The 12383-nt window shown below is 38.2% G+C and overlaps 1 protein-coding gene across 3 annotated transcripts in view; it reads right to left on the reverse strand.

The window, feature by feature from the left end:
• Positions 1-4716: 4716 nt before the first annotated feature.
• Positions 4717-12383, reverse strand: part of LOC102801671 (uncharacterized) — a 61655-nt gene continuing 53988 nt past the window's right edge. For all 3 annotated transcript variants that reach the window (XM_085504364.1, XM_085504363.1, XM_085504362.1), the window contains exons 3-7: positions 11506-11619; positions 10459-10576; positions 7560-8227; positions 6757-6837; positions 4717-6054 (exon numbers count right to left, since the gene is read on the reverse strand). In XM_085504364.1, the coding sequence (XP_085360490.1) occupies positions 5969-6054; positions 6757-6837; positions 7560-8227; positions 10459-10576; positions 11506-11619 (1067 nt within the window). In that variant the 3' untranslated portion in view covers positions 4717-5968. The remainder of the gene's footprint in view (positions 6055-6756; positions 6838-7559; positions 8228-10458; positions 10577-11505; positions 11620-12383) is intronic.

The following is a 12383-nucleotide window of genomic DNA, read 5'->3' on the forward strand; positions in this document are numbered from 1 at the left end:
GGTTTGGTGTATTGGATCAAAGATGTTTATTTAAATTTAGACATCGATGGAATTATATTCAGATAAAACACGTTTTAAAACAGACATTGTTTTCATGCTTGTTCAGCAAAATAAATAAACGACCATAAACCATAAACCAATGGCCTAGAGGAGGAAGATACCCAAGTAAGTAAAGAAAGATACAACTGGAAGTATTTCTCCGTTATAGTACCATCTCTCGTACCTCAAGGTACCAGCTTTTCTGGGAACCATGATTTTGGTTTTATTTGTATTTACTTTAAGTTTCCATTTAGCCGAGTATTCTGACAAGCCATTTAATATTTTCTGTAAGCCAATTGCGTTGGAACTAAACAAAATCAGATCATCCGCAAATAGAAGGTGGAATACTTGATTTTATCTCGATGTTCTAATCTTGGTGTTTCCAGTGATTTTTCTCTGGGTGCAATCCAAATAAAGTAGTTGTGTCTTGTTTACCTGATATTTGCAAGAGTTTGACCTGGCCAACATGTCAGTTTTTTTCATGTGGTTGATGTTGATTTTCCATGTTTTCAACTTTGTTTATCATTTTCATATAGCAATCTCCTAATATGTTAACATTGTTGTCTATGGAGTTTCAATTAGTGGTATGGGCCCAATAGGGGTCAACTTCATTTGGGAATGTTTTTCTATTTCTGGCGCATAATGTTGTACAAAGCATACCATTCTTTTAAATAATAAAAACATACCTATTACTAATGGTACGTCATTCCCCTGGCCATTCATCCATACATCCAACGGGGCTGACGGTATTACGTGTCCATCGACAACGCAGATCGCCCCATGTGACCCTTGACTGGCAAGTCACACATGTCCGGGCCGTCCCAGAACGGGTATACTTCCCGCGGCGCTGCCTTCACGATCTGCCTCGCTGTTAGTGAATACAGACATTCTACGTCGCTGCAGTTAGTTCTCTCTAAAAAAACTAAATTGTCTTTCGAAGCTTGTGCCAACGTTATGTTAAACAGTGGGGAACCACTCATAATCCATCCCCGATGAAAAAGGCCCCTGGCTAGCGGTGACACCATCAATGCCCACACTGAAGTTCCGCCTGAACTTTGCCCAAACACCGTGACCAAGTTGGGATTTCCTCCAAAATTCTGAATGTTAGCTCGGACCCATTCTAGAACTAGAATTTGGTCCATGAACCCGTAATTACCGGAAGTGGCGGTGCTCGATAGATTGGATAAGATATCCAGTGCTAAGAACCCTAAGGCGCTAAGTCGATATTGAAATGACACATACACGAAGCCGGTGTCATTAACAGTGGTGGGATCGGGGTGGTAGAGGGGCTCGGAACCACCGGACCACATGAGGTACCCGCCATGTATCCAAACCATTACAGGTAGGTTCGCTGACCGATTAATAGTCGGAGTATATACGTCTAAATATAGGCAATCTTCGCCTCCCATGTATCCATGAATCGGATTTATCTGAGGACAATACTGACTGTGGCGCAGCGCTTTCAGAGTTCCTTTCCAGCAGCCGTTATTTTTCTTCAGATAGACGGGGGGCTTCCATCGCAACTCTCCAACTGGTGGTTTCGCATAAGGTATACCCTTGAAAACGTGCACGTCGCCGTGCCGACGGCCCTCGACAAGACCACAGTCAGTTTGCACGGTGCTCGGCTGCCAATCGGATGAGGCATTGGTCCCAAATTTCATGACAGGGTTACCCGGTGTAATGACGGCCCCATGAGCATCAACTTCGCCCTGTTCGGTATTTGCAGGGCATACTAAACAGCACGTCAAGCACGCAAATATGATAAGTTGCAGCGCCATATCTGCTGCTCAATTACGTTTGTTCAGCGATGTATAGTAGGCGTAGACCTATTCCATAGGTCAAGCACCCTCAAACATTTCCGGTTTCAGAATGACTGAAGGTCAGTAGGTATCCTCGGGGGCGGAGCTACGTCACAAGACGTTCCATGTTGCTAAGACGCGCACCACTGTACAAGACTGTGTACATGCTGTGGAACGCCGTTCGAGCCGGTGAAAATTCGAGAAAACAACACAAACTCAACTTTGAAGTAATTCTGAACAACCAAATTTATATATGTTACACACGTAGGGCTAATCTTGTTACACTGTTCAGGGGACTCTCAACAACCATCCCAAAGTACCGTTTTCTGCGAGTTTTGGCCTTTGTTTTCACCGCGAGGGTTGCCAGGTGGAAGAAAATGCCCGGATGTCCGCCCCCGAGGATAGGAAATCCACACTGTCTCTATAAATAGACCCATGGGAAACAGACACAGTAGCTATCCTGGAAGCATAGGTGAATTTGACTTTATTTCTGATGAGCCACTATTTTACACATGCACAAGCAAGATATACGTAATTCCCCTTAAATACAAAATATATCGGTTGTACCATGGCCCCATGTTTGCATGGAGTCCGATGAAACCCTCGTGGCAGCCATGTTTGTTGTTATAATTAGAAGACGCTTACGCGCGTAATCCATCCATATTTGGAATTCGCATTTCCTACTATGGTAAGATGAAAATACCCCGTAAAATAGCGCAGAATTGCGGCAACTTATGGCGTTACGGTGACAGATGTATAATAAAATATGTCCCAAATATACATGCTGTTAACATTCAGTCATCTTTTAACAGTTTTTATTTGTAAACTTTTCACGATATGGTAACAGTAGTATCGAGAGATTGACACCATAACACCAAAAGGAGGTGTAATTGGATCGAAAATAATAGTATAGTAAATTATCAAAATGTCACAAGCGTTTTAAAATTTTATATATGTAAAAACATAAACCCTAAGCCGTTTCGATTAAAGTGTTCTAGAACTCCTACTGGAACTGGGAACACACATGCTCACTTCGGAATTTCGTAATAATAATGTTCATAAATAACATATGATAATTGTGATATCAAAATTTGTTTGCCATTGTGTGAAATCGGTGTTTACTATTACCTTGTGGATGATTGTCAAATCCTATAACACGTTCCTATAACATGAAAGTAATGACCATGCGAATTCGGAAATATAATGCACGTTCAAATGTATGGTAATGTACATTTCACTTAACCTTGGGGCAGCGACATTATTTCAAAAAATGGTAAATTGATTTCATAAATTGGAAGTTAATGTATTCGTGATTATATTAAAATGACATATTTAGATTTCCCTTGCATTTGACATTCGTTTTTTAGAACAATGATTAACTTATTCCAGAACCGAGACATGCCATTTTAAAAGTACTGCGTAATATATGGCTAACGTAAAGGATAATTAGATTGATAACACGTTTTATAGCCCAGTTTGTACTCATAATGTACGACATACAACATATAGGGGAATGCCCGTTTTCAAATTCCAGAGAATTGCCCTGGGTCGCCATTGGTATCTCCTCGTGGTGTTTGGGTGTGAGTTCTTTTCTATATATATCCGTTTAATTTTTTTAAAGATTCCTCATTGGTAAATAGCGCCCTCACTCAACAATATTTAGAATGAGTGGTTGGTCAAAAGTTTGATGAGTCAGGTGCATCTATTGGCTAAGCTTGTTGTACATAGATGCAAATGAGTATAGGAACCATTTATGCTGTAGGGTGTACTGGGAGGGGTGGAGGATTTCATGTTTGTAATGACTGGTTGTAATGCGCTATCTCGTTGTTTTCAGGATGCAGCCTGATATTTGTTGCTTTCTTGGTTGTTCAATTATGGCTAAAATGTGTGTGGTGGGTGAAAGATGTGTTTATTGTTTGTTGAGTCATTGTTTAGACACCCTGCAGCTTGAAATGGTATGGTCCAAATCCAAATTCAATATGGCGGTGTTGAATATCTGTGCGATATGGCGGTGTCGTCTAAAAACATGGCATCAAAATGATTTCTGTTTATTTATTTACTGTTGTAGATCCTGAGAACTAGTCACTGAGTATGATGTCGGGAATAAATGGTATTCTGAACAAGCTTTATTAATTATTGCTGGCAATATTCCAGTATGAATTGGGAGCAAACTGTGACACCAAATCTAGTCGTTGTATTGTTATGCTTCTAAAATAAATTTTTCAAATGTCTTGAAACAGATTCAAATATAAGAATATGGATTGTAAAATATTAAGATTATATAGTGTCCAGCACATTAATTTGTAAATGGTAAATTTATTTTAAAGAATTCAGTGACAATATTATAAAATAAAATAAATTAAATAGAAATATTATGTGTATTTTTATGTGGAAACTTGGCTGGCCCACTCAAAAATATAAAGAAGTGAGGTCTGCAGTTCTTTTTTTTTTTTTTTTTGTGTGTGTGAAAAAAACTGGTATTTTACAGAGTGCAAACAATAAAACACTCACAGTGCAAGGCTAGTTCACCAACATGTCTATTCTCTTGCTTGAGTGTGAAAGTACATGGTTTAGAATTTCTTTTATTTGGGAAGGTTCTTCTATAAAAATAGAACAGATATATATATATATATATATATGTATATAAATTGTATCCCCAAAATAGCTGTATATTTGGGGGTCTAATTCATCAAATCGCATGTGTTTCTCACAGTGTTGAAAAATTCCGGACGTAAGTTGTGCGCCCTCATTGACTGATTTTGAAGAACGTGACTGCGTCAAATCAGCGAGGGCGCAGTGAAGACCATACGAGTGTAAGCAGGTGATATTTGCCGACTCATGCACTCTCATAACCACTTTTACACACACAAAAACAGTGTTCTCAGTTCACGGTGACTCGTTTAATATAAAAACTAGGTCAATTAAAATAAAAAAATAAAAACATTTTTTGTTTAACGGACGAACTCATATCTGAAAACATTGTTGAAAGACATACTAGTACCCGTTCACTGAATTCATAGGACGACAAATACTCCAATGGCGTCAGTATGCACAGTTATTTCAAGATTTCTCATGATTTGATTAGCTGACGTCATGTATTTCTGAATTTTTGATAACGTCACTCTTACTTTATTATTTATACCTGTAAGTCCGAACGTAAGATATGTGTGACGTAACAAGTACACAAAAACAACTCTGATGATATTTTTTCCCCGCAGCCAAGGCGGTTACATCGCCCCCAGTCAGGGAACAGACGGTTTAAAATAAATTGCACAATTACATACACATTTATGATTCGACTACATATGAATGAATAATATTAACAGTTCAAAATATCAATTCGAGAAAACTCCAAAAAACGAACTTGGTCATGAACCATAATATGTAGCTCAATTCTTGGACTGTAGTTTTTTTTCTGTAAATAACAACTCCAAGGGAATTTAAAACATCATTGGACGGTGTTGCAGCATTTTTTGAAAACTTTCGTTTAAGGAACCTACTCGGTCAATGAGGAAGATTAGATGCATCAGGATATGACGTCAAACGCACATGTTTGGTGGCTATAAAATGTGGTACTTGCGGATAGCTTTACCAATTGTGCAATTTTCTTCGTTGGTTGTCGCTCTTAAATTATAATACTGGTGTGCCTATACACTTAAAATAATAGATATGTTTTTTTTACTGGCTTGTTCTCGTACATGACAATGCGTGCGTTGGTAGTGGTTGTATGTTTGATTAGAATTCACCCAGATAACAACTTTTAGCTGTGACATAGCTTTCAATAAATCTCGAAGTTATATTACCGAATATTGGTAAGTAAAAAACGTTATTTAATGTGTAAATATTACAAAACGGCCAATGTAATTTCAGTATTAGAGATTTAATGAATTATGAATATGACATTCGATCAGTGACGTCACATTACTTCACGCGATACGCGTCGATGGAAGATTTCGCTCTATTTTTCCCCTCATTCTACGATTAGTACAACAGGAATGGACGGATAACTGCTGCTCACATAGATTTACAGTCTATGGGGTTGGCACATTTCACGCTTTGCAGTTGGACATATCGTGGATTGGTTACACTGATACGCGAATGACCGTACACTACGCCACCAGCGGTCGTAACTATGGACCACTGTCACTGAATATATAATCTGAGTCTTCGTTGGCGGTGTCCTCGTCTCGTATCGATGACACTTCGCTTATTGCATCTGAAATAGACAAAGCAAAATGTTAATATTGTTTTGTTCGTGTCGGCATATGTAAATGTACAACGGCTGTCTTGAATCGGTCAATGGGCGTTCTAGAATTTCTGGCAGTTATCGTTATGTAACCAGGTTATAGCATGATATATAAGATCAACGTACCGACAACTTCGAATATGCGGCAAATTGACCACACATTAAAGCGCGGTAGTCGTCGCACTGCGCATGTGCCACATTTGTGTTGATAAACATTGATTTTCCCATAATCCAATGCGATCTTCAAATGGAAATCACAAGTATGAGGTTTGACCTGGGCGGACTTGCACTGATTACCGCCCGTGACTCCTTCGATGCCTTCCAATAACATGAAAAATACTTAATTAAAGCTTGGAAACGTCTCAGTTCGTACTCGTTGATCTGCGCAACAGTCAAAGTCGCCATCTTTGTTTATATGAGACCCATATATCTCGCACATGTGTGCACAGCGCGACGACTACCGCGCTTTAAGCTCCACGTATTCACAACAACCATTTTATTGGTCAAAATTCATCAATTCTCGACAGCAGTGGAATAGTTTGTTTTACCAGTAGTTATGTGATGAATGAGGCATGCAAACCACGAACTCGACAGTAACATCACTGGCCTTACTATAGTCTCGCGTGCACACGAAGGATGCGAGATGTGTGCGTATCGAATAGATGTACTTACCCATGTCACTATGAACTGATAACATTCTCTTCGCTGAGCCAATCACAGTACGTACGTTGGTCTTTTTCCCACTTGGGTTATCTGTCGAGGAAGAAAGCTGGTTTAATGTTTGGTGTTTACCTCAGTGGTCTAACATTTTACAGATGGGGGTGATGACGCATAATCATGGCGTTGGTCACGTGATGAAAACTAAGTAGAGCTAAATACGCGTGTTTCATTAATTACGAGCGCGTATTGCACTACTGTATATTATTAAAATGAAAATCGGAAAAATACAAATCAACTAATTGATTTTGAATGTACTTAATATATTTTTTGTTACCGTGTAAAACAGTTATTTAGTTAAATTACTTCCCGTATTTATTTTATTCGCGTATTAAATACGTTTTACCAGAGACATTATTTAGAGCTTTGTTCACACATGTACACTAATTGTCTGAAGAAGAGTGTCAAATAGTCTTTCAACTAAATACATCAGGATAAATTCCGTCGATTACATTTATATCCCATCGTGCATCTGTCTTTTAATAGATTATCAAAGCCCTGCAATGATGTAGTAACTTAAAGCGGGAGGGTCGTCACCTGTGCACGCACGGGAATTGGGTCCAAAGCGAAGATAACAACACACGCTAAAAACGCAAAGGCTCATGGGTATATGCTTGTAAACAATGACACGCAATGATCATCTGACGCATGCGCAGGTGACAACTCCCCCGCTTTAACAACTTCACTCAAATATATATTGTTTCTAACAAAAAGACTGCAAAGAGCCTTATGAGATGCGCTATTACAAATTCCCATACCTTTATTTGCCAATTCCACTGTATTTATTCCTTCGAGTATAACATTGTTATTTGACGTTTTAAACTGATCAATGTCATGTTCACTGCCAACTTTTGGATTCACAACGTGTACATATTTACGTAATATCTGCTCTCTTGTGCCCGGTTGCTTAAACTTTTTCCCTGTCGATTCCTTCTTTTTCTTTACAATAAGTTTCGTGAGCTCTTCGTCGTCTAAAGTTTCGGGAAGTCCGTACATCTCACTCCTACGCCCACGCCTTTCGTGTTCAACGCTTTTCCAGGTGACATACTGAGTTTTAAATCGCTGTACCTGCTCTTCGTCAAATTTATTCCGAAGTCTCTTTAAAGCTTGCCTTTGTTTAGCTCGTTTGTCCCGTACTACCTTCTCCTTCTCAACAATCTTTTGATTATATTCCTCCGCGTCCTTCAGTTCAATATCTTCTAGTTGTTTAAGTATCCTTGTTTGACGTTGTTTCGTAAAAGATGTATTTGAATAAACAGCTTTTAATGTTTTTGTTTGAGCAATGGTCCGTTTAGTGATTATAATCGGTCTCTTGGGTTTTTTAATAATGTCCCTGTGTGCATCATGGGTCGTGCGCGGCGTCCTTTGTTCCGTCTCTGTGGTTGACGATGCAGTCGTTGTCTGGGCTGTCCTGTGCGGGGATGGCCTGTGAAATGACGTAAATATAATGGTAATTCATGCAAATAGAATATATATTTTCAATATGTTGGTCAGATTACATTATTCATATGTCACGTATATGACGTTATTATTATTATTTTTATTATTCGGCATATTGAAATATATCACCAGGAAACCAAGGAAAATTCGCTCAACGAAAAAAGTTTCGATGTATCAATATAAAAATTCCGCTTTGTGTGGACTCCGCCGGTCATAGATAAGCAATGTCCATGTTGTCACGGTTCAAACTTACTGGTATCAAACAGCACCAGCGACGTCGGCAAAATAACAATAAAACATTATGTTTTTGCACACGTACACTGTACACGTGTCTGAATCAATAACAGCGATATGCATGTACCTCCGTTGTCATGGTTGTGCAAGTTTCAATTTTGGAAAAGCGCAAATGCAAAACGAACTCAAAAACCGAGTAACTAAACAACCCTTGTATAATCTCATTGAACTCTACTTAGGTCGAAACGTCCGTCAACCGTATAGACCAGTGTGTATATATACTATAATTTTTAGTACCGATTCGATCAATGTTTGTGTGGCAACTCCACAAAGAATAATGCAAATAACTGCATTTGAATGATTTGAAACATGTCATTATCAATGACAAATCTCCGCCCAATGTTTAGTCACTGTCGATATTAGTGCCAAATAAATATTTACACTTATGTGACAGACATGATAGAAAGTGGAGTCAGAAAATTTGTGTGTTTCCTTCCTCTACTGTGCCCATGGCATTCATATTATATTTCTAACACGAAAATGACAATCAGCCATCTTGAATTAGATTCTGTAATAGATGCATGTGCGAATGTGTTCATGATCATTCCAGCCATGTTAACAATATGGCTGCAAAACAGCATTTGTTAAAAACAAAATGGCAATTAGTCAGTCATTTTGATCTGGGGGGAAAATAACCAATCTTGGTCCTATTATGTTTAATGGACATACCAAGTTTGAATGAAATATGTCCATGCACGACCGACGTATGGCAGAACTGCTTGGTTTTAATGATTTTTTAGTACTAAAATGATCCGTGGTACATCGCGGCCATTTCACAATGTAATCTCATCCTTACAATTAATTAAATGCAAATTTAGTATATTAGTCTTATTTATGACTCGCTGTTAACATAACTCTGTACTATGGTATTGGTGATATATGAATTGGATACCATAGGATGGTACTTGATGGCCAACCAACCTAATCAAATATGTATTTTGCATTGTACGAGTACGAAATTAGGATTAGGGCACGATTGAAAGGTCATATTAAATGGGCCTATTATGCTAATGTTGTATTTATTTAATTGTAAGAACGAGTTTACATCCTGGAATGGCCACGATGTACCACGGATCTAATATGGACACTATTAGGCAACCATGAATTGCACTATGAAACAAATGCATATGTATGATGTGATGTGTGTGTGTAGTTTAAATGAAATCGACGGGTGCGGACGGATGCACAGACGCACGTACGGAGGTGAAATTATCAGTCCCGGGCAAACAAAAAAAAACCCACAAATTGAGATATTCTAATCATACATGCTAAGCGCTGGCGTTTCAACTGTACAACGCAAAGTTAGCCTAACATCTTATTATATTGGTCTTTGTGATGATGGAATCGTTATTCTCTCCCTAGACGATAATGGGGGGGGGGGGGGTCATAAGTATAGTGCCAATACGTTATGAATCTAAAATGTTTAATATGTGAGTAAAGTGGCTTCTCGTGGCATTACGACTGATTGTCGTAAAATGAATCAACTACACTGGTATATGCAACATCGGATAAAGTGGTCCAACTGTAGTACTCCATCTAAATAAATCAGTTCCGGCCATTTCAAAACTGGTTGGTTTTCTCTAAAATTCTAATCACAAATCTAATACCTGGATACTCCGCTACATTTTTAATATACGAAAAGAAATACAACATTAAAATGTCATCGCATTTTGTTTTTGAAAATAATAGCAATTACATTCGTGGGTGCATAGCACCAGGATACACATTATACTATATATTATACACCTAGAAATAAGTGAGTGCCAGTGTACGTGTACGTGTCTGGAAATAAATTGCCATGTGTTGCACAAACAAAAATGCATATTACTTGTTAGTCGCTGTGGATCGACATTGTAGTTTTATTAAACTTAGAAAACTTTGTGACGGACATAACAAGCTTATGCATAGTTCTGGTTTACTTACTTCGCCTCACGTGGGATTGCCGCCGAGTTTCTGGAATACGCATCTGCCCATGAAGATGCCCAGTGGCGGTTACTATGGTCACGCGAAGCCTGAGTTGCTGAGGTAACGCCATACGTCTCTGAAAAACAAACACATTTGCTTAGTATTATTGACATAGTTTGGCCGAAATGTGAATTGAATCGATAGAGTATCACTCATCTATCATCGCCCAGGTGACGTATTTTGTAATGTATACATCTTATACATGGGTTGACTATCGTTGGAGTTGCGCTGATTTCATCGTAAATTATCGGAGTGTGAACATACGTAGGGTTGTACTGCCGTCACGTGTAACGGAGTACTGACCACCGATGCCTACAAATGCATAAATCTGTAACTAATTTCACGGCATTGGAAGAGGTATGTCACCTTGCGAGTCACGATAAATCTGATACCGCCGACAAACAACAAACCAGCATTTGTATCAAACGTATGATAAACCAACATTTTCTTCGTCACGTTGTTTGTATTTCAATTTCTTAATGAAATAGCCAACCCCCACAAGACTAATCGGTGAAATAGCAGACTGACAAAAATGTAGTTATTGTCATCCAACGTTAACAGTAGTGCAATATATAGAAAAAATGGTGATACATGTCGGAAGTAATCTTTTTCTTTTGGTAACTATTTAATATAACCAGATGTTTCAGGCAAAGTATCTTTTCTCAATGATAGATATTAATAGAGAAATACTTCTATTACTATCTATTCAAATATCTATGAACAAAATTGATTCTATTCATATCTATCATTGAGAATAAATATTTTCTCCGAAACGCCTGGTCATATTAAATAATTACCAATGACTACGATTGCCAACTGCCAATTGTCTACATATTATATTGACCGATCTTAGCAGCTTTCACCAATTTTAGAATGTTATTAGTTGTAGGGGGCTGTGTCAGCATCTACTGATTTTTGACTACTAGTAATTTTGAGAATTTGAATCTAATTAATAAATGTATCTAGTGACTACCATACACCCAACAGTGTCTTCGTGTGCCTTACCTGCTGTGACCAAATTATTTAACTTCGGTAGTGGTGGTTTGTGTGTTGGTTTACTACTCGGTGATATCTTGGTACCTGCTGGTGCTGAATTCGCCAGTCTATTTACATCGTCAGCTGTAAGTGAATAGTACGTGACATAATTAGCATATGGCCTGAATGACATCACTTAGGCCGGGGTAAACAGTAGTAGATGACGTGGTAGTTTGATCACCACCTACCTCTCGATTCTACATACATAATAGTCATTATGTTAATATATGTGATTGTTAATTCGGTGACTATTGATACTTTTTTAAATATTTTAGCTAGTAATCAACCCTATGCTAACCCAGTGGAGAAATATTGAAAAACTCGTTTAATCAATTATATCTGTAATATTTGTAGTGAAATAAATAGCCGGGGAATGGAGACAGGGGAGCCGGCTTACTGGCCGGCCTCCTCTCCAATTGTCAGTTCTTGTAGTCAACCTAGCACCAAAAAACAAATAGCGCTATGTGTAATCCAATCTGTACCCGTGCGCAGAATATCAATTCGAGTTTGTTTGGTTTTTGAGTGTCAAGCTAAATTAGGCGGACACTGAATGCCATGCACGTATATGTCCATACACTGACACAGAATAATACGAAAGTTGTATTATCTTCCTATGCGTCACGTCGTGTCGTGTATAACTGACTGTTTTACCGATATCTACTAGTATGTTTGGCAACCCAGTCATGTATGTATGTATCATATATTTATATTGGGTTAGACCAATATTAATAAAATTCAAATTAGGTTGAAAGAATTAGGAGTTGTTATTTATGCTTAATCATATTTGTCTGGAAAGTTATATATAAACTATAGATAAACTCTGGCATACCATGGAATTGCTCTCTACA

Source organism: Saccoglossus kowalevskii, chromosome 10 (genome assembly GCF_978046115.1).
Source record: "Saccoglossus kowalevskii chromosome 10, keSacKowa6.1, whole genome shotgun sequence".
Classification (NCBI taxonomy): Eukaryota; Metazoa; Hemichordata; class Enteropneusta; family Harrimaniidae; genus Saccoglossus; species Saccoglossus kowalevskii.